Source organism: Pinus tabuliformis, chromosome Q, assembly GCF_031772625.1.
Source record: "Pinus tabuliformis cultivar Carrire ecotype Pingquan chromosome Q, CPIR1, whole genome shotgun sequence".
NCBI lineage: Eukaryota > Viridiplantae > Streptophyta > Pinopsida > Pinales > Pinaceae > Pinus > Pinus tabuliformis.
In genome coordinates, this window is record NC_142296.1 from 858,209,187 (window position 1) to 858,233,198 (window position 24,012).

At 38.6% G+C, this 24,012-nt stretch overlaps 1 protein-coding gene across 1 annotated transcript in view; it reads left to right on the forward strand.

Moving 5' to 3' along the window:
* Positions 1-21,933, forward strand: part of LOC149222255 (CLIP-associated protein-like) — a 46,915-nt gene extending 24,982 nt beyond the window's left edge. The window contains exons 3-9 of the mRNA XM_089385330.1: positions 19,433-19,537; positions 19,747-19,821; positions 19,926-19,994; positions 20,129-20,197; positions 20,948-21,049; positions 21,187-21,309; positions 21,401-21,933. Of these exons, the coding sequence (XP_089241456.1) occupies positions 19,433-19,537; positions 19,747-19,821; positions 19,926-19,994; positions 20,129-20,197; positions 20,948-21,049; positions 21,187-21,309; positions 21,401-21,439 (582 nt within the window). The 3' untranslated portion in view covers positions 21,440-21,933. The remainder of the gene's footprint in view (positions 1-19,432; positions 19,538-19,746; positions 19,822-19,925; positions 19,995-20,128; positions 20,198-20,947; positions 21,050-21,186; positions 21,310-21,400) is intronic.
* The last annotated feature ends 2,079 nt before the right edge of the window (positions 21,934-24,012 follow it).

The window sequence follows — 24,012 nt, forward strand, 5'->3', positions numbered from 1 at the left end:
AGTTTCCTCTTAAGTTGCCTATAAACTGCTTGTCGAAAAGCCTGTGCTATCTATTGACATTAATGGACACGAACTGTTTGTAGAAAGATGCCAATTTTTTTTTTTTTTTTTCAAATTCCTTGAGAATTGATACTTAGTAGGGCGGCAAATTTCCTATAAGTGGTGGTCCTAAATCACCAGCCTAAATCACCAAAATCAGAGCATTCCTGAGGATGAATATTAGCATTGAATTCTTGTAGCAGATTTCCTTTTGAGGCTGAAATTATGACAAGTAGTTTTGAAGAGTTGTACTGAAAACTCAACGGCCAAGATATTCCAGTCACTGAAGAAGTTGGGTTCCAGTGATATATTTTCAAAGTCAGCAGAGAATCCATCCCAGGTTCTTACATATTTTTCCATTAACAAGTTTCTAATTTTTTTCCTTGAAATTCTTGTCGATTTTATTCTCAATTTTTCTGAAGAATTCTGATTACAACAACACGTTTGTGTAAGCCTTGTATAATACATAAACCTATGAGTCTTGGGTGTTTCAGTCCTTTACTGTAACTGGGCTGAACATTTTATGCTGAATGGTAATAGTATGTAAATAAAGCTTGACATATGATTAGAGAGCCGAGTCTCATTCATATATATGCCATGATGATAGTGAGATGTATTGTAGAGGGTATGTCGTGTCCCTTTAATATAGAGTTAATGGTGTATATAGTTTGATATTCTGAGAGTTTGCATGAATGCTTACGCTGTGAGAAGTTGAGTTTGTATTGAGTCAGTTGATCTTCTTGATGTACTTATCATAATCCATGGAGAAATTTATAGAACTCTTGAATGAATTTAAAAGATTGAACAATACAAAAGACAATTCCTTGAACCACCATGCATCATTAGACCAAAAGCCCAAGCAGATCACGATACCTTTCTCAAGAGGGTTCCATGCCACTCTTCAACAAGAGCAGCCAAGGGATTTATAGAAGAGACCAGAAATTGGACACAAAATCTTTGCACTTGGGACAAATATTAAAAACATGAGGATCACAGTAAAAGCCCTTCTCAAACTGGAAGAACTAGACTCATTCCTTTCCTAGGTAGGTGGGCCAATTAAAGGGGAAGAAGCTAAGTTGGGTTTTAAAACCAACCATGTTTGCCCTAATACAACACAAGTTCTTGGAGTACCTTGTGAAGGGGTCAAACTTCCCGTGGTATCCTGTCTCACTAACATTATAGGGCTGACCACACCTATACTCCCTTACAACAATGATATTATGAGGGGAGTTTTCAAATTGATAGTAGAGACCTTTTAAGACTTGGAAAACACTGTGGGTCATACCTTTAGGAAAAAACTTGATATTTTAGAGGCCATGACCATGCTTAGATCTTATGACATCATGTTTGATCTAGAGTGTGATGACCTAATTCTTCAAATGTTCCAATATTGCTTCAGCATTAAGAAACATCATTCAGACAAGGTCAAAGCACACATGCAATCCATTTTGTCTTTAGTTATGGGAGACCGTGATTCCATCTGCAAGAAGCTGGCAATCTAAGTTGTTGGCCATTTGTAGAAAGGAATAGATGGTCTCACCCATTGCTTATGATCTAGCTGGCAGGTTGGTTGGGAAAAACATTAAGCTATTTAGAAGATAGTTGACTAGGGAGGAGATGCTCAGGATTGGTGGACCATGCAACAAGAATGAGTTAAAGAGGAAGGGTCTTTGCTTAATCTGCAAGGAACCTTGGGGGTCTAACCACTCATATTTGGGTGACACCAAAGAGAAGTCAGGGGTAGATCAGGAGGAGATTCCTTCTGAGTTTCTAGATGAGGATTCTTCTTCTATAATTGAGTCCATGAGTTCTTATCCAAATGCCTCTGAGGAACATGAGCAGTCATGTAGAGTTGTTGACAATAACCTCATGTAGAGTTGTTGACAGTAGCCTAGATATGCATCCTTGTGTGTTTGAGGAGTATGATGAGCAACATATGGTCCGCGTAGTAGACTTGCGAGATGAGCGATTGATGATTCAACATGGAGAGCACATTGAGGAGCATTAGTCAATTAAGGAGGATGATATGCACAATGTGCACGATGAGCCATCTTTTGGGACAACCATTGATGAGGAGTAGACAGATGCACAAACAACTAGCAGAGCTACAATACTTTCTTGTAGAAACCCTTTCCAGGAGTGCATAGATAGGGTTTGCAGCACGATTGGGCAGAGCTACATGATTTGAGCATAGGGTAGCATAGTGAACTTGTTCCATATACAGGTACCCATGCATTCGATCATTCCCACAAGATGGATTGGCGAGAGATAATGAGTTGGTATCTTATTGATGGGGCGATATTCTTAGTCAGGGGCATAGTACAATGGGGGCCCTTAGATGTGAGGGATAGTACATGCTCTAGTGGGCAATGTGATGTAGGCTGATAGTTCATCAACATTCTAGTTGCACTAGCCCTGCATCAACTTAGTGGGGTTGATCGTGTTATGTGTTAGGAGTTGGATTGGAGAGAGGTGATGTGTTGGTATTTTATTGGTGGAGCAACATCTATGGCTAGAGACAAAACACAATTAGATCCATGGGGTTTAGGCGATGATGATTGGCCATGGTGGATTTGGGAGCCAGGTATTGAGCGATCCCTTGATTTTGGTCTAGCACGGATGCATGATGTGACCCAATGGTTTGTATAGGATCTTGGTATTAGTGTGCAGATGCCTTTGTGGTGGACATAGATGGATTGCTTAAGGGCAAGCAATCTTGGGGCAGGAGGACTTGTAATGTCCCCATTTTCAATTTCCTCAATAGTACAACCATGATGGATTTTCATGGTATGTGATGGCAAGGTCATAGGAGCAGGATTGTGTCATTAGGAGTCCCAGAGGGGTTTTGAGGAGTTTTTATGGGATCCGATGGCATTTGCTTGGCATATTCATCATCAGCAGCAATTTCATACAACGTGTTTGTGGTTTCGATGCTTTTTGATAATTCCCGTAAAACAAGGTTATTATTGAGCATAACTTAATTAATTACTCTTAAGGTGGCATTCAGAGAGGAATATTTGACAGAAGACCTTAGCGTAATAGCTCATTGGAACTTGAATGAGAAGATCTACAGGATGAGATGTTGAGAAGCGACTTCCAGTGGCCGGAGAGAGTATGGTAGGCAATTTACTATTTTCCCATATTAAAAATGACTCTAATTAGTCATTTAATTAAAAGGGGAAAGGCAAAAAATGACTTAAATAAATTAAAAAGTCACTTAAGATGAAGTCAAGGGGGAGGTTCTAGAATAATAATAAAATAATAAAATAAAATGCTTCTAGAAGATTGGAGAGCTATCTATTGGACCTTTAGGAGATCATTTGAGTACATGTTGGTTTGAGTATTTGTATTTGGTATAGATTGGAGAATTTATTTCTATGCCATAGTAGCCCCAAGACAAAATCCCTTAGGTGATTCAGTGAGGGTGCGCGAGAACCCATCTCACTCCTTTGTGAATTCATTTAGAATTCACAGGTGCTTTCAACAAATCAATTATTTTTGGAGGCACACTTCAACGTTATTGTTGATATTTGAGGGCATCACCTCAGCCATCTCCAATACTTTGTATTAGCATGCTATTTCATATTCCATATTAATAAAATAAGGCTGAGATTATCTACATGTTTATCTCGTTGAGCACATCCTCCTATATTGAAGAATATTATACTATATTTTATATGCGCTTATTCTTGGAAGGTGAATTATCTGGGGACCTATTTAGAACTTGAGTTGGTATAATACCTAATTGTGGATGGTGCTTCTTCTCTTAAGGAGGCTAGTATCCACATTTTTTGCTTGTCAACCATGGATCTAACTACTCCAATATTTTACAATTTGTTGATTTGTCACAGAGTTAGTTAGAAAAATATATATTTTATTTTATGAAAATTTCACTCACTCTATATAAAGAGGAGTTCTCCATTTCATTTATAATTAGCAACTAGAGGATTATGGAGTGAAAGTAGTGATAGAGGATTGGAGCATGGGGATAATGATGTGGAACTTCCGTTTGTATCGATTTTGAAGATTAATGATGATTTGGTTATTGATTCACTTTGTTGTATGGTTTATTTATGCTTTTAAATTGTTGCCCATGCTGTTGTAGATTCTTCTTGTTGTCATTTTTTTACAAATGCCTAGTAATGAATTCAGTCATCTAGTAGTAAAGCAATTTAAGGAGTTTCTCATTTCAGTCATAAAACAACACCTTTGATTAATGAGAGGCAACCTTAACCCTCCAAGACTTGTCTTTTTACGACATATTTCAAGTTCTTTCATGGAAGAGGTTGAATGTGGTAAACTATCCCTTTCACGTTTCAACCATATATCCTACTTCAAAATAGTTGATTGTAACACACTAGTTCTTTCATCCATTCATTGTTTCATGACTCCATTAGCCCTTAGATTGATAGACACTAGTCTTACATCATACCATTTCCTTTTTTTCCCTTCATTTTATTTTCTTATCCTTTCTATACCCCCATTTGCAATTTCCATCCCGCATACCATTACTACAACTATCACTTGTTTTGCTTATGCTAACTCTTCATTAAGTCACCTTGTGCCTCCATTTTATATCCTAGCAATTCTACCTTTCAAGGAAGACCCTCTTGAAAAAGAGCCAACCAAAAGAGAGGGAAAGAGCTATTTAGGTGACAATGGGTAGCCTTATGAAGTTGCACAAAGCCAACACCTTCATGACTTTACGTTTTTTGCGGATGATATATTTTGTTATAACACCATTGCTATATGTTCAACAAATATCGAAACTTCTCCTTGGTCACCAAATTATGGGCTTCCAAATATGATTGTGGGAAATATATAGTAATCCAACTTCATATATCTTGTCTAGGAATGTCAATTGTAGGGAAACCTTTAAATTTGCACTTGCCAATCAAATGTCTCTATGTAACCATTATAAAGAGTATGGATTGGGAACAAAACTCTGTATATTCTGAGGATGTCTTAGGTTCATTGATCTGCACAATTTCAAAAATGGACACGCAGGAGTATTTTTAACAGTCAAACATTTTGGTTAAGTAGGTGCAAAATATTTTTGGTTGAGGGAAATATATTAAGCATTCCATTCTTCTAGAATTGAGTTCTGTAAAACCCAAAAGAATCAGTGTGACATTCCCTGGTCCTACCCCTATGCCTTCTTGGGTAGTGTGGGAGACCAATTGGGATTAAGTGCCAGCAAAGTAGTAGAGATGAAACTGACATATAGTCGTGTGTAATTGAGCAATATCGCGGAAACATACCAAATCGAGAGAGATGGATGTAGGCTTGGAGAAGTTCATTGATGTTTCTATTGGTGAGGGAAACTTGATATCTTTGGATTATGGATGACTAGACTGGGCCATTGTGTAAAGGATCTTAAAAAGCTCCAAGCAAAGTGTCTTGGAAATTGTTATGTTGAGAGTCATGGATGCATGTTAAAGAGGAAACATTAAGCCCAAGGAGGACAAGTGGGTTTATACCAAACTAGATTAAACCAAGGTGAACATACTTATAAAACTGTATTGTAGATCCCATTCAATGTCTACAGATTTTAAGAGAGAGATTTGGTTAATATGTTGATTAAGTAATAGGATTAATAGAAACATTGACGGGGGTATATTTGTTAAGAGAAGATGCATGAAATTTGAACATAGGAAGGTTATCTTTTCTGGTGCAACTCGAGGAAGATTCCAATTTACATTTTGTTCAGTCTTGAACAATAACCTTTATATCATATAATTTCTCTTGGCTAGATTAATTTAATAATCTGCAGGTCCAAGTTTTCCTTCTATATTGAGCTTCTTTTGTGAATTCATAAGAAGAACTAGTATTTCCTAAAATTACTATTTTCTACTACAAAGTCTTTACTGAATGTTATGTATGCAAACAAGTTAACCAATAGATAGCGGTAAGTAATTTTACTCTTGAAGAAAGGGAAATAGAAGTACCGAACAACTTCCTTTTTTTGGTCTTCATAGCTTACTAGAATTTCAATTCAGCAATAGGTACAACTTACTTGTCTCTGAGCTAATTAACACTTCTCACATACTTGATTCATAAGACATATGGTATTCGAAAATATCGTAATATTTTCGGCAAAACGATATATCGCCAAGTAAATATTGCGATATTTTCAAAATATCGAAAAATATCGTGATCATATCGCCTATGCTTAAAAATCCGAAAATTTGTTTTTTGTTTGTTTGTTTTTTTTTTTTTTTTATGCTTGCCGATATTTTGCTGATACCAATATTATCAACACTGCCATCAATGATATTAAGGTGGTTGCCAAGATAAAGAAATATTCTAAAGGGCATAAAGGAGGCCACTAAATTTGAAAAACACACAAACAAATTGAACAAAGATGATGGGATTACAGTCAATAATGCTTAGCAACTAGTGATACACAAGGTCATTTATTCACTCTCCTATTGCTTGCTATTTATGAGTGTCAATTTTACATGGATTTGCAAGTATTAATCCTTCATTGGTAGCTTTTGTTATTATTCTTATTTTTTTGCATAATGCATTTCCCCACGAAATCCATTGGTTCTTCCCCTCATCCAGGGTAACCAAGATTCTTGAGGCCCAAGGCGGTTAACGGCCAACAATTGTCTCGGGCAGGGGAGTATAACAACTATCCTTTCAATGACTTGAGCGCACTTGATAAACAACTTTTGTTATTAGATGATGAAACTTAGGTATCATGCAAACTACCTTAACACATATATGTACTTGGTTGTATATTCAAGTTACACAAATTCATTGTCTGAAAGAGTGAATGTATTGTTGAATATGTCTCATATCTTGGATATGAAATAAATAATTGTAAAGATTGGATGATTTACTAAAGCTAACTCTCATGGATTTGATATGAAGAATAATAAATAATTGTAATAGGTTGCTCATATATATATGAAGGGATATATTTTCCTTCCCATCCTTGACAACAGATGCTAAGAACATTTTAACAACACGATTCTCAACTCTATTTGTTGCTGACATTCTCAATTGGCTGTAGGAAATTGTTTTTACTTATCACATCACATGCCACACAAAAATTGAATGCCACACAAAAAGTGAGGAAATTTGCTGTTTGTTGCTTGTCACGTCAAATACCCCTCTCCGTTGTTGTATTTAGTTTTTAGGGAATGGGTTTTGGGGACAACTAGAAGGTATCCCCAAATTTATAGGGGATAAGTGAACAAGGATGACAAAGAATAAAAAAATTCTACAAAAATTAAAATATAAAACACAAAGGTTCTCGAACATAGTACTATAATAGAAGTTAATAAAAGTAGCAATTCTTATATAACATGATTGAAAGACCTTGTCTACATGGACATTTAAACCTTGAAAATGAATAGTATATATAGAGTATAAGATCTTGTTAATCATTGGAATCAAATATTACAAAAATATACTATATAGTGTTTGAAATAGGTTTGTAAAACCTTGTCCACATGGACATAAAACCTTGAAATTGTAGAGTAGATTTAGAGTATAAGACTTTGCCAATCACGAGAATCAAAATTGTTGTTATGCCCATTACAAAAAGATGCTACATAGTGTTTTGAGTCTTCGACACATAAGCAATGCTAGAAAGTATTGTTAATGGTATGGAAGATGAACCCATAAGCGAATTTTTTTTTGGAGAACCATTGCCACATGGGTGCCAATTTGGAAGGGGCACATCAAGACATCCATGAAACCATAAAGATATCCTTGTTTCTAGAGGAAAATGTCTACATTAAATGGGATAGGTCTTGACACTGTCACCTTTTGAGGAATGATATCCCCTTCTAGTACCCAAGTCCCAGGGATGAGGAAACACAATGGATGCATGCACAACAATTAGGGATGGGTCCCCATTGTTAGAGCCAATGGTCATATTTAGAAATTAGATGTACTAGGTCTTAGATGCATAATAAAGTCTCACTAGTAAAATGATATGTTAATGAGGCATTTAAAGCAATGGTTAATAGTTAGGTATTTGGGAACATGTAACATGCTCCTACTATAAAATGAGACATAAGATTTGAATGAATCGACTCTCTCATTCTCATGAGTATTCTTGTTCAGGTCGTGTGGGTAAAATAACACGATATTAGAGCCACGATGAAGAGAGTTGAGGTTGAAAACAGGCTGATGAAGGATGAAAAGATGATTACATGATGTTTGTGAGAAGATTACCAAAGTGAATAAAGATTTTGGAACCCATGTGTGAATACCCTTGATGTTGCTTGTTATGTTGTTTGTGTAATTGTTGTCCATGTGAGGTGGAGAGAACCATATTACGAATTGAAGTTGGGAAATTTTTAAGGAGTCAAAGAACAAATCAAAGGTAATTGTTGTGTGAACCATTGCGAGAAAAAGAGGAATTGAGCACATAAGATTCTAGGAGGCCTTTACATAGGAATATAGAAGCAACTATTGCCATAAGAAAAATTGAGTTAGATCAATAGTTGTGAGAGGTAGAGCCATTAAATAGTTTGTTGTGTTAGAGTCGTCAATTTGGGATGGGTGTGTTTGGGAAGGCATGCTATTAGGTGTTTGTGTAGGTATATGATAAAAATCTTGCGTGAAGTTCCATCACAAAAAAGGGAGTCACCATAACATTGATCTGTTTTCCCTTGGTTTGTTTTGGGTTAGAGTAGTCATAAAAGGGTGGTATCTGTTGAGAATGTAACTAGTTTCGGTCTTCATAATTGCTGTTGTACTCATTTCAATATGTATCCTATGTAACAAACAAGAGAAGAAAAGAAAATTTATTATTAAAGCACGGGTTTCATGCTCTTTATTGATGGTCTTCTAGGTAAAAGCATGTTCTTCATGCTTCTAGGGTTTGTTAGGTCTTAGGCTTTATTGTCATGAGTCAAAGGAGTCAACATCATTTTTATAAGACCCTTCTGGGCAAAATGTAATTGTAAAATGAATTATTTTGAGTCTAGAGAGTCCTAGAAACTCCAAAAGTACAAGTCAACCCTAACAATTACAAGTTGGCCTAAAAGGAGGGAATTTGATCCCTTGAGAAGGTTATGTAAAGGAGCAGTTTGACCTCATTTAACACTCACTCAAGAAGTTTGATCTATCAAGAAAGAGTTTGATTTGTAGTTGGGAAGTAGGAAGAAGAAGAGCGAAGGTCTAGGAGAAGAAAGTAGGATGAAAAATCTCGGTTTTGGGCTTTATCTCTCTCACGTGTGCGAAGTTCTAGGGTTTCTGGTGCTGCAGAAAGAGGCCGAAGTTGCATGTCCGAGTTGTTGGAGGACGAAGTGAAAAATTTTGTAGCTGGAAGGAAGAATACCCTACCTTGACCTCGTTGACCTTGGGAAGCGCTGTCTTGCTCTAGGAAGGTCTTAGGAGGAATCTGGGTTAGGGTTTCCATAGAAGTTGCAAGGATGAAATTGCACGATCGAAATTGCAAGGATGAAATTGCAGGATCGAAGTTGCAAGGATGAAATTGCAGGATCGAAGTTGCAAGGATGAAATTGCAGGATCGAAGTTGCAAAACGAATTGTAGCAGTGAAGCTGGTAGGTCGAAGTTGCAGGTTGAAGTTGGTTGGTGCAAAATCAGGGAAAGACTTGTTTTAGGTTTGACTTGGTACTTGGAGAAGGACTTGGTCTAGGGTTTGGGTTTTTGTGTCTCAATTGAAGCAGATTCTATAAGAAGAGAAGAGTTTATTGGGTTTTCCCCTTGGAGGGGTTTTTCCCTGGTTGAGAGCCTAATTTTTGTGTCCTTTGTTATTGTTTCGTTCTTGATATTTGTTTGATGAAAAGATCTAACTAAAAAACAAAACAAGAAGATTAACTGAGTTTACAAGCAAATATTAAGGTTAAGGAAAATAAGACTCGATAAGTTGCCATTGCACATTTTCCAACATGGAATTAGAGCTAAGGTGAACAGGGAAGGCAACTGGAAGGACACTAGAAGGAATTAATTGTCAAGGGGAAGGAAAAAGGAAAATCTCAAGGAAAGCCTAAAGAATAAAACTTCAAGAAGGATCATCTCTTGAAGGGATTTGACTAAAGACTCATTGGTAGACCTTGTTAAAGGGATGCATCAAAGTATCTTGGTATCACCAATCACTCTTCGAAGATGTTGTTGAATTAATCCTAGGGACTATTGAAGACTCTCCAAAGATCTTTAAAGCATCAAGAAGGTTGGAGTCATCGTCTAAGAGAATCTTGGTTATCGAGAAAATATCATATTATTACATCATGTCTGAATCTATAGGTCATATGGGTGCTTCCTACAAGGAGAGCAATAAGCTTGTGGGAGCATCAAATTATCTAGCATGGAAGAAAAGGATTGACTTGATAATCACCGAGCAAGACGTAATGGAGTATGTTATTTGGGAAATTATTGAACCTAGCAAAGACAAGACACAAGAACTAGCAAAATACAAGAAAGGGGAAGTAAGGGCTCAAAGGGTCATAGTTGAATCCATTAAAGATTCTCTTGTTCAATTTGTTTCAAATTTGAAAACTTCCAAGGCCATGTATGATAAGCCAGTGAACCTGTACACGGTAAGTACATCAAGACAAAAGATTTCTTTGCAGAACAAGTTATATAAAATCCTTTCTCATGAAAGTATCTCAATGAAGAGACCATCTACAAGGACTTGGGGAATCAATTTCTGATTTGGAAGTGACCAGTTGTGTACTGTTGTAGCGACTACAACCACCCACCAAAATTTTGCCTTAGCTTCGTTTTGGAGCCTCCCTACCAACCATCCTTAGCATCATGTCTTGTACTATCCCAAGTACATAGGATTCAGTTGAGTTTTAGTGGCCTACCAGCCTGTACTTGTCAACTTGTTTGCCTCTCACCATAGGCTGTCATTTCGGACTTAGGCAATTTTCTGGCTGAGATGCTCCCCCTGAAAGTTGTGCAACTCTGGAGGGGAACCAACCTTCCCTCCAGAAATTGCGCATTCCTGCTGGGCTCTAGAAATGCGCAGTTTAGCCAGGCAGCGTTCCCCTTAAAAATTGCGCAGTGCAACCTGACACCAGTTTTCAGCTCAGGAATTGCATAGTTTTGACTGATAGCCAGGGCTTCAATCCAGAAATTGCGCAGTGCATGAGGGACAATCAGTGTTGCTCAGCCTAAAAACTGCACAAATCTCATCCACAGGCTTGCAGACTGCTGCATGTGCTTTCAGGTTGACTGGTTCCCTCCAAGATTGAGCAATCCTGATTTGCATGCATGGGTTGCTTTTCCTAAAAAGGCAAAAAGCAAAAAGCATCCCTAGATTTTAGGGATCCATTTTAGCAGCTGGAGGTTACATGCAAAAGCCATTTTGGAAACCTCTCGCTAAGTGTCGCTGTTTCCTATATTCGTGGCATGCACGTCATAACCTCGATCTTATCAAAACTCATTCATTTGACGTTGCAGCATAGTTTTTAAAACCGGAACCGGTGACTGGACCGGTCCACCTAATGAACCGGTTTACCGACCGGAATTGGTCTAACCGGGACTGCTTTGGTCTAAACGAACCGGTTTTAAAAAAAAAACATTAAATAATTAATTTTTAATGAAACAAAACTATTTTTAAGATGTAAAACCATGATTCCAAGCCAATAGAGACAAAATATGCAAAGTTTGCTCATTTATATACCATGTAAAGGTGAATATATCAAAATGGCACCGAGTGCAATACATATCATCGACAAAATAGCAAAATACATAAGAAATGAGGCTCCAAACGGCCTATAAAGTCCAAAAACAATGCTGCAAGCTATGAGGCCATTGGCCTACAGTCCTTCTACAAGTCTACAATGTACACATGATCAATCATCAAGTTCATCACCACTACTAGACACAGGATCATCATCAGGAGCTACATAGACATCATCTGGTTCAGAGTTGAGGATGAACATAGTGAAAGGGGTCATTGGTGGAAGGGATAGAAGAGGAGTCTTGAATCTCATAATCATCATACCCACTCTCTTTCATGGCTTCTAATTATTCCCTCTTCCTTGCAATGTCATCTTGGAGGGCCTTCTCCCTAGCCTTATCTTCATAGAAGTTTTCAAGCTTGGAAATGTATTCTGCCCTAATAGGACCTAACAGTGCATTTGGTGCATCACATGGCTCTACTTGGCCTCTTATCCTAGCCAAGTGTTGTTTCAACTTAAGAATAACCCCCACCTCCAATAGATTTATGGCATAATTTGCATATCATTTTTCCATCAATTACATCACAATGAGCCCATGCACTGTCCTTTCCTTTTGGAGCCATGTTTGCTTGAAATAATAACAATTTGCAAAGAAATCTGCCATTTAAAAAAAATTGCAGCTAAGGAACATGGAAAACCAATGATAAATGTAGGAAAAAAAATGCACACGCAAGCTACAGAATTTGATAGAGCTAGAGAGTTCATAGCATAAATGATAGATCATTGAAGTGAGAAGTTTATAGCACATAAAAAAAATAATTCATGGACAACAGACTCAAATGAGGAATTTTCAAGTGCAAACCCTTACCTAGAAATGCAAACTAACTTCCTTAGCCTCCTCTTGAAGATGGCAACTCCACTGACAGCTACACACTATCTCCAAAATAGCTCCAACTCCAACTCCAAGATGACTGCTTCAGCAAAAACTCAACACTCTCCAAGCCCACAAACAAACTCACAAACACTCACAAACACTCCAAATCAGTTGTGTGAGACAAATGAGAGTGAGAGGGGCCTCTTATAGGCTTGGAGAGGGTGTTTTTGGAGGGAAAACACCCTTAGTTTCCCCCCAAAACCCCAAAACCACAATCAGGAATACGCTTTTTGCAAGTTATGGTGGGCATGCCTAAAACTGGCCGGTTCCGTCCTAAACCTTCCGATTTTTCACCAGTTAGGGCAAAAAGTGGGTGAAATGGCCTTTCCAACTAGGTTTTTGGCCGGTTTAGACCGGCGGCCTTGCTAACCGGCCGGTTAGACCGGTAACCGGTTTTTTAAAACGGTTTTGAAAACTATGCGTTGCAGGGCCCATTCCTGACATTGATCTTGGAGCTCTGACATCCCACATCACATCCAGGAGTCTTCGGCACATTCGACTCAGCTTTTCCGGGTAAGTCCGCTTTTCATGTCTTTTGTTGCTTTTTTGGCGCTTTTTGTATTTCGGTTTGTGTAAGTGCTGTCTGCTTGGTTTGAATGAATGCTTGCTGTCGTTTTGATGCATGTTAGCTTGTAGAAACACTGTTTTAGTTTTCGTTTCATCTCACTGTTGTCGCATGCATGACACTGCTTCTGCACTGATGGTTGCCATTGCGGCGACTCGCTTCACACACATGCTTGCTTTCCCGTTTTCCGAATCTTGCACTCACTGTTTGCATGCATGATCATTCACTCTTGTTTGTACACAGCTTCACCATGCATTTAGACTTCTCATGTTTTCAGTTGCTCTTTAGCGGGTCTTGGTTGCCTTGGCCCAGACCTTTCCTTGCCTAGTTAACAAATGCACATTTATGGAAGTGAAGGCTCTGCCTTCCCTCCAGAAACTACGCAAATCTGGCCCAACACTAGCCTCCAGGCTTGCATTGCGCAATTCTGGGAGGCAGTGCCTTGCTGGCCCCAGGAATTGCGCAATGCAGTTTGTTGGGTTGCATGTCACTGCTGACTAAAACTGCGCACAGTTTCAGTCCTCAGTAAGCCAGGCTGGACTGTGCATTGTGCAGTTCCAGTAGTCAGTCAACCTTTTGACAACGCATACTGTGCCTTGCGCAATTTTGGCAATCAGTCTCCCAGCCTCCCGGTGGAAATTCCACAATATTCACAATCAGTGGCGCAGGTATGTTGCAAGTCAGTCCTCAAGTTGTTTTGGTTTTCAATTGATAGATTGCTTGCCATGAGTGTTGCTATGTCTCCAGGTATCAAAGGTGTTCGCCTGCCTCTCAGCAGCACAGGTACAATGGCCTCCAGGAGAGGAGAGTCAAAGGACACCGTGAGAGTGCCACTGGGGATTTAGTTGAGCAAGTGTCTATGAGCTTGCTTATCGATGAAGACACCAAGCTGTTCATAGAGAAGGATATCAAGATGAAATGGAAGTGACATTGCAACGAGCAGCACCATCAACAGCAGTAGAGGGTAGCAAACCTGCACGCGACAAAGGCAAGAGGAAGGTTGTTGACAGCGCAGAGGCAGAGCAAAGCAGATCAACTCGTGATGAAAGCAACTTTGGAGATTGAGGCTATGAGGCGACAACGCGATAGGAGGATCACGTATAGACAAAGAGAGAAATAGAAGATGGAGGAAACAAAAAAGGAGTAGTAGGAGTTGAAACAACAACTCAGGGAAGAAGAGGATCTGCGCAGAATAGAGAAGGAAGCGCAATAGGAACAAGTACAACAGGAAGCGCAACATGCACAAATTGATGAAACTGCGCCCATACAGGTTATAGACCCATCCCAACAGCTGGCACAAAGCAGATAGGGTGAGCAGTGTTGTCAATCACATGCGCGGGTGTTCAGGAGCATGGATGTCCCTGTGCACACGCATGTGATCCCATCTATTGGCACACTTATCGAGGCAAAGACAAAACCGAGTCTCACTAGAGCTGGATATGTACTTTGACAAGTTGATGCGGATAACCACCAGTGCACACTTGGAGATCAACCCAAACACTATGCATAAGTATGTTGTTGGTCTGGCTGCACTCATGACTATGATGCACACGTTATCAGACGAGTTGGAGAGAGGTGTCGAACCAGTGTACCCGGATGCAATAGAGGCAAAAGTTCGCTTCTAGAAGGATGTCACCACAGAGTACATAGACACCATCACAGACTACCAAGCTTGGCATTAGTTCGCCACCATCGATCATCCCCTTTTATTACCCATGGCAATAATTTCCACTTGTTCTCATGGGTATGGCATAATTACATCAATTACATCCTTGGGTTCATACTCCACTAAAGAAAATCCAGATTATGCCAATACATATTATTGTAGCCTTGGCCTTGAGTTGAAATTTCAAAAATAAGCATGTCATGGTAATACTTAGTTTGATGTTCACGGAAATTTTAACTGTATAGAAGGTGTGGAAATTTGAGGTTTTAATCTGTCTTCTTTTGTATTAGTGTCTACAATAAGGAACACCATCTCTTTCAATATCTCTTTACTTTGGCCCAAGGTCCTTAACTCTCTTCAAAAGATCTCCTTTTGTTGGCACGAACTTGTAACACCGAAAGTACTAGCTCTTCCTTTGGAGATTAATAACAACTTTATTTTTTTTCACCTTATTCATTAGTGTCTATGCATGAAGAACCGTTTGGACTATACTGGAGCAAGACAAATTTGTCAGGAATGCACTATGGATTTTGTAAACCTGGCCATAGAGGGCAGTCAATAGAGAGATTCATTTTATAATGTGTTTCATTTGAGGGGTTGGTAGTAGTAGGTTGAAGTTACTACACTATTGTTTTGCAGATTGATAGACAATTTATAACTTTGTTCTCTATTGATTCTACCTGCCTTCATTTGAAAGAAGATAAAAAAATCGGCGACGCTATATAATGGTGCTAAATTTTGGTACCAATGTCTTCTTTTGTGACCTGTTTTCAACTTAGTCCTTTACTTCAAAACATATCTTTAGATTGTGCATGGGCATGCGGTGTAATTTTTTGACGCAAAAGTATATCTGACATTGGGTTGATATATTACTTGGACCAACATAGTGTGCTTACACTAGGCTCAAGTTAAAACTAATTGACTGTGCTTTCTCCACTCGAGACAAAGAATCACTTGATGCAATTGACCTATTGGTTCAAGAGCAGTCTGTAGTGATAGAGGAGCTTTTGTAGGAGATAGAGATAGTGATGTAGCATGTTGTTTGAAGGAAGTGGTGCACAAACATGGACATAAGTTGAGAGCTATGTGCAAAAGATGCAAATATATGCACATTGAAGAGGCTATATGATTATTTTTGGATTTGAGGCCATTAGAGCCCAAATGATTATGTATTCTGGTTCAGATATGTATTGCACTGAGTGTTATTTTGCTAAATTGACCCACTCGCATGCTTTATACATATGAAAAATTTGCAAAGTTTGTGTCTAATGGCATGCACGTTTGTGTGAAAATGTGTAATATCCCTAAGGAAAATTAACAGCGATAAACGAAGCATGCATAGCAAAAGCAACACAAAATTAAATACTTAGAAATACTTCAAAACTGCGCTGAGCCATTTTATTATAATGCAAAGGTGGGGGGGGTGGGGTACAATATAAGCTTGGAATGTATGCACCTGGGCTTCCCCGACGCAAGCTAACAAGGCCCAGGTGATGAAAATGCCTGCTCATTTGCTAGGAAGATGCTCCCCTCAAATGCTCTCCGTTGGACCCAAAAAATTGCATTGCTGGATGGAATAAACTACTCTTTGGCCCTCTCCTGGTGCTCAGAAAATTTGGGGAAATTAACCCCGGTCTCCCCACAAATAACCCACCAAAACCCAGAAAGGGTGTGGTATGGTTTTGACCTCCAAATTTTGCCCCAATTTCCACGCTATCCTCCAATTGCTAGGCAAATCGACCCTCCAGAAAATTGCACTGTTTGAAGTCCCGAAAATGGCAACAAGGCTCGGCGAAATTCCCCTCCGGAAGTCCCCACAAGCACCAGCTTACCCCAATACCCAAATCGGCCTTCTCCCAAGCTCCCAACTGCTAGGCAATTCCCCTCTGGAAGTCCCCAAAATGGCAGAAAGGCTCAGCGAAATTCCCAGCATGAACATACCCCAATACCCAAATCGGCCTTCTCCTAAGCTCCCACGTGTGGTACGAAAACACCACTGCGCAGGTCCACGCAGTCCCTGATGATGGCTAAATGGCACAGTAGAACCTCCTCAAAATCGTGCCCAACTAGCACTCCAAATCTCCGGCAAATGGTGGCCCAAATCACTCCCGGAAAACCCAATCTGCTGAATCAGCTCCACGAATTTGCTAGATAAACTCCTGGGCAACTCCCAACGTAGTGTAGATCACCTCCTTGGGCTGGCACTCGAAGTCCACCGAACGAAGGGTGAGATTCTTGCATGAAAATCTCGTGTGCAGACTTGGTTTTCAGCTCAAGCGTGTTAAGTGAGTGTGAATGCCAAATGATCAAAAGTCCCCAAAGTGATGAATGCACCTCCTATTTAATCTTGAGCCTCCAATTCTCCATGTGGGACCCATACATCGGCCCTCCTCATCTCTCTTCCCTCCATAAGTGCGTATTGGCCAAGGGAAGTGTTTTTCCCTCTGGAGGTGGCCCCCACCATCCACTAGCAATTCGATTTTCCCTTTTTCTCTTATGTTGGAGTCTTCTTTTGCCCCAAAACTACAAGTGGGTCCCCACAACCCTCATTTCCTAAGTTGCAACCCAAAATTGACAACATTGATTAAAATTGATATTTCACTCAGCAATTTTGTTAAGTGGGAATATCACAGTCCTCCCCGCCAATATATTGCTTGCCCTCAAGCAACTGCAATGCTGGATGCTGTAGTATTTGCTCACCCTCCCAAGTGGCATCCTCATTGGGCAGGTTCTTCCATCTGATCAGGAACTCCCTGATGACTCTACTCCTCAATCCCCTCTCCCTGCCCTCCAAGATAGCTTCAGGCTCAAGAACTAGATGTCCCTCATCATCCAGTGGAGGTAGCTCAACAGCTGATGTCACGTGCTGTGACTGCTGTCCCAGTACCTTCTTGAATCACAAAACATGGAAGACATTATGCACTCTGCTCCCAAGCGGAAGCTCCAACACTATGCCACCTCACCAATCCTCCTGGTCATCCGGTAAGGGCCATAAAATCGTGGCTGTAGCTTCTCGGCCCCCATCTGCTTCAGAGTGGACTTAATGTAAGGTTGGAGGCACAAGAAAACCAAGTCCCCCACCTCAAAATGTCTCTCAACCTTGTGCCTGTCTGCATACATCTTCTGCCAATTTTGTGCTGTTTGCGAATTATCCTTGAGGGCTTTAAGAATATTTTGGCTCTCCTGTATCCAATCTTTGGCCCTTGTGGCCCGGCTGTCTCCAAAAACAAGGTCAGCAAAAGATAAAGTATGATATCCATATAAAGCTCGGAACAGTGACATACTTATAGACATGTGATAGGTAGTATTGTAGCAATATTCCCATGTGGTCATCTTGCCCAAGCTCTCTGCTGCCCTGTCATGTAATTCTGCAAATAACCCTCCAGCCATTTGTTAATTATCTCGGTCTGCCCATCAGTCTGGGGGCGGTAGTTGGTACTCGGTGTCAGCTCTGTGCCCACCATCCTGAAGAGCTCCTGCCAGAAAGCCCCCATGAAACGACTGTCCCTGTAACTCACTATAGTCTTGGGAAGACCATGCAACTGGAAAGCCTCCCTGCAAAATAACTCCACAACCTGCGAAGCAGAGTACTTGGTGGGAATAGCAAAGAAATGGGCATACTTCGTCAACCTGTGCACCACCAATGGAATCACGACCTGGCACTGTTTTAAGTCCTGTGATGAAGTCCATCGAGATGCTTCATGATCGAATTTGTCTCCATGATATTTAATAATTGATGTATTGTGTATATTGTGTGCCTTACAATTCTGTTTTCTGCTTGTCATTAGAGCGTAAATGATTATGTATTCTGGTTCAGATATGTATTGCACTGAGTGTTATTTTGCTAAATTGACCCACTCACATGCTATTTTGTGTCTAATGTTGTGCGTGTGTGCACGCTCATAAATGAAAGTTTGCATATTTTAGTTTTATTTTTGCTTTTTTCCCTTGGTTATTGCCCTCTTCTGAACATGGATCTCCTCAGAAACAGCATTAGCTTCTAAATGTGTATTTCTGTAATTAAATATTGGTTGGCAGGTTCTTCATCCCAAACTTTCCTTGCATGCCAGTTTTTAAAATATGCATATGATTGTAAACGGAAAATGAACTTTTTGTTATTCTCTTATCTATCACAACTTATCAAAATGATGCAGTTCTACTTTATTGTTCAATTGGGAAAACTGTTTTTAGTTTAATGATATTTAAAACTTGTAATTGTTTTCATTTGCATTTTTTCAAGTTTTGCAGTAATTTGTCTTAATTTGTCTTTCTTAACGGATGAAATCAACATGATTGATGAGATGCAGTTATTTTGAACCAATAGAAAGAAGCATGATTGTTTGTGTGTTAGTCTAGACTCTAAATCAAGAATAATCTGAAGTTTTCCACACCTTTCATTTTTCTATTTAGTATTTAACCGAGTTCCACTGAATCATATGCAGGTTTCACTTGTTCACTGGTTTCCTTGTTATCGTCTGTAGTTTATCTTTATTTCACATTGTTGTGTGAAAACAAGAAAGCAGCTTCATGATCGAAATTGTCTGTGTCAGATTTGAAATTGATGTATGGTGTATGTTGTGTGCCTTACATTTCTGTTTTTTGCGTGCAGTACTTCAATCAAATTTTAACAGGTGTTCTTGAGGTGCTTGATGATCCTGATTCTTCTGTCAGGGAGCTTGCTCTTGCTGTTATAGTTGAAATGCTGAGTAATCAGGTCTCCCAAGCTTCCATTTTTATTGTGTTTTTTAATGTTGGTTTCTAGTAAAAATCGTCTCTGTGCTTTCATTCTTGGATTGTCATTTGAACCCTTGTTTTAAAGTCTCCCAGATACATGTGCTCTCCATTTTATAGGTTCAATTTTTGAAGTTTTGTACCATTATTCTGGGAATATTTGAGGAAATCTTTTTTAATTGTGTTATTCAGAAAGATACGCTGGAGGATTCTGTTGAAACTTTATTGGAAAAACTGCTGCATGCAACAAAGGACCTTGTTGCAAAGGTATTTTTTGAAGAATTAAATGTTAAAATCGAAGTAATATTATTTTGGACATGCAGGCGTTTGTGTATTTTCTGTTTATTTTAAATGTCTGTTCTCTTTGTCAGGTCTCTAGTGAAGCAGATCGTTGTGCAACAATTGTGCTATCTCAATATGATCCCTATCGATGCCTCACGGTATGCAATGTATAGAAAATTATGTAGTATTTTGGAAAAGAACACATTTTTAGGGATTGTTGGGAGTGTCAGTTTGTTGTATCACATCACGTTTTGAATTTTACAGTATTTTTTTTCTCTTAACCTTTTTGCAGGTTGTAGTTCCTTTATTGGTCAGTGAAGATGAAAAAACTTTGGTGACTTGCATTGGCTGCCTAACTAAGGTGGGTTGATCATTGGTGTTACCCATCTATAATGAATTGTTTTGGATGCTAAGCAGTCATGGGATTTTATTTGTGTGTTCAAGCTGAGGTCTGGAGATGAGCTAGATTAGATTTGTATGATATGGAACATTGTCTTCATCGTTTTGTATATTAGGCTGACTATATAGGCTCGCATAATATATTTTACTGTTTTAGCTTCAGAAAAGTTCTTTCACTGTCTTAATTTCTCAACATTTAGGAAGTGTCATCGACAAATGTATTCAACATGTCTTGTTGAGTGGATATTTATCAAGTTCCTATGTCTAAAACTTCCCACATCACTCCAGTTGCCAGATTATTAACAAGAGAGGCTCTAAGTGTTCATAATAGATGTCACAGTGACTCTAGTGTACAAGATATGACATAATTATTTCAAAAAGCCTTTTTAAAATAGATGCTTCAATTCACTGGTGTAATTAGTTCAAAATGCTTTGACTAGCCAGGGGCGTTCATTGTCAACATCAGCTAGTATAGGATTTTCAGACCTTCTCACAAATAGATATATACTAGTGATTTTATCTTCATCAAATCTGTAGAAATTGGCTTTTATAAGTGTGCTTGTTTTCTGTTATGGGCATTCATAGTGAGGCATTTTTGAAATATTTCAGAGCTTCTATGAGCACTGAAAAGCTACTTAATGGACACTGTAGAAGTGTAATATTGAGAAGATGTTTATTGCCAGGTAACTGACATTTGCTGCTATTTTGCCAGCTTGTTGGGCGGCTTCCACCAGAAGAACTTATGGCTCAGTTACCTTCATTTTTGCCTGCTCTATTTGATGCTTTTGGGAATCAAAGTGCAGATGTTCGGAAGGTAGCACTAGGCATATCTACTGCTACTAGATGTAGAATGTATTGATTACTATTTTCTTTGACTGATTATGTGATGTAGATATTTAAGCATTTTAGAATGAAGATAAGATTCTGTAATTGATGCTTCTGCTGTTGCAGACAGTCGTGTTTTGTCTAGTCGACATATATATTGTTCTTGGGAAAGCATTTTTACCATATCTTGGAAGCCTGAGTAGTACCCAGCTACGACTTGTAACAATTTATGCGAATCGAATTTCCCAGGTGAAATACAAATACAAAGCATGAGTGTTGATACAGTTCTTGTAAAATGTTATTGGGAGAAGTTTCCTAACTGGCTCCCTTTTGTTTGCAGGCAAGGTCAGGAGCTTCTGTGGAATCGAACAATGCCTAATAAATAGGTTGTGGTACAAATTATGACAGAACATATCATAGGATGCCTATCTGAAAGTTGGGGGAGCTTCAGATGCTGCACCAACGAAAATGTTATATTTAAGTTGGAGTGTACCTTAACACGGTTAGTCCCTTGTATACTTTTTGTGAGGTGATTTTATTTACCATGTGTAATTGTTTTGGGTGAAATATTTTTCTGTTCTCTTGAGAATCAACCGGTCAAGGTGGTTCACACTTGTATGTTAATTAGAAGCAAGCTCCTCTTGTTTCTTTGTATATCTTTTTCACATAGATTAGGATTCAGACACTGTTCATTGACATACTGGTCAACTCCAAATAATTTATTTTTCATGTTGGGATGTGAGTTTGATGTAAAGGTTCATTTGTTTAAATCATTAATGTTATGAGTTCACTCTGACCGGAAATGCAATTTACAGAACGACTCTAGGATTTTGAGAAATTCTACAGAATGCTCAAGGCATTTGCTTGTGGCTAGCACCATCTTAAATCTGCTTTAATCCTCTGCTAAGACATGTATTTGATAACACAACTATTCAGCATGATAAGTGAGATGTGATGGCACAAGAGCACAGCTATGGTTGTGATTTTTAAATAAGCTGGGGTGCATTTAATTGACTATGGGCATGCGTTCAATTTGATATTTCTTTGAATGTTGAATATGCTTGTTTGCCTGGTTATATTTTGAACAGTAGTAATTGCAAGATGTATTGTTTTATATAATCAGATAACTAGGTGGGAAGCTGTTAGCGTTTCTTATTCCCTGGGAGAGAAAAATACATTTGTGCTTTTCATTGCACAACTGCAAGGATTTGTGGTCCCAACTTTGTAAATAAGCTTTAAGTTCTTTATAAAGATCAGTTATTGTATATTGTCTAAAACTTTGATGATATATATAATTCAGTGTAGTTTAACATTTTCACAAGAGCATATCTAGGAATCAGTGATCTCAGCTAATTTAGTATGGCTCAGCAGATACGTTTTATGGTGACACATTGTGCAGTCCATTTTAAACAGTTTTTGTCAGGAGTATTGTGACAGTTGTATGTGGGCAGATCTAAGGTTGTGAAAGTTATGGTCAAATATACTTATACCAAGCAAGTTGGCCATTGCATTGTCATGATTAAATTCTAAAGGTGGTATACACAATTAAAGGAGATTGAATTGTTGATAACAGTAATGAAGGGTGGGACAGGTGACTTAATGAACTTTCAAAAGAATATGTTGTCATGAACTTATACCAAGCAAGTTGGGCATTGCATTGTCATGATTAAATTCTAAAGGTAGTATACTCAATTAAAGGAGATTGAATTGTTGATAACAGTAATGAAGGGTGGGACAGGTGACTTAATGAGGACACCGCCACTTTCGGCTTGTATAACTTGAAGTTTAAATTTTTATTTTATTTGTTGGCTAAAATATATTTTACATAAAAACAAGGCGACCAGACTGAACAGTGATTAAAGGAGCTGTATCTTCTTAGCACTAAGTGCCTTAATACCCTTGTAACATAATTATTGCACTATATATGACTAGCAGACGTGTCAACCTTGCAACTAGGCCATCATAACAACCAAAATGAAAGTCAGCACTCAAATATGTTGGTTGCTGAATTTGTTTTATAGCGGCTTATCCTATAAAAAGTGAAATCGTATTTGAAACCGCAAGCTCTGGAGAACCAGACTACTTCAGGGCATTAAAACATTCACTGCATGTTAACTTACAGAAGCCTTCTGCACCTTACAAGTTAGCTATGAAAATATGTCAATATTTAGGAACCATGTGAATATCCTACTATCTGATAATGACAGTTGTTATGACATCTCATGCATTGATTTCTGTTTGTTTCAAGATGTCCTCAAAGTGACGCTAGCCAAAAATTGATCTGTAATTGGAAAAGTCTCTTGCCGTGCTTGTGCTAGCATTGGTCTTAATGAAAACATCAAAATCTTTAGCTGTATCATGCCATTGTGTCTGTGGGCTGATTGGATTTGTATATGATTCCGATACAAGTTTAAATAACTTTAATTGAGCAATCTAGTAAAAAATTTATGGCCAAGTGCAACATTGTTTTTTTCTCGTCGGCATTGATATGGATTATGGGTCAAATCTCAATCTGACTATGTGCCTACTTAGGTGTATAGTTGGCTTGACATAATGGTTTAAAAGTAAACGATGCTGTCTGAAGTCTTGAGCTTGTATTTTGGTCCTGATTATGGCATTGTTTCTGCCTGTGGAATACTTTCCTTTTAGAGTCATTCGTCGTTTAAGAATTTCATCCAGCTATTACAAAAATAACCCAAAAGATCAAGCTAAGTGATCTATCATCTTTTCAATATAACAAAAGGTACATGGTATTTAATTAAATTGGTGCCATGCTCAAGATAAATTCACTTAAATGGAAAGAATTGTGAAGTAGAATATGCGAATGTATGACCACCTTATTTTAGGAGTGACACCTTGAATCCTAGAATTAGTGAGACGAAAATGCCATGCCATGCTGCATTAATTGATCTATCATCTTTTCAAGATAACAAAAGATACACGATATTCAAT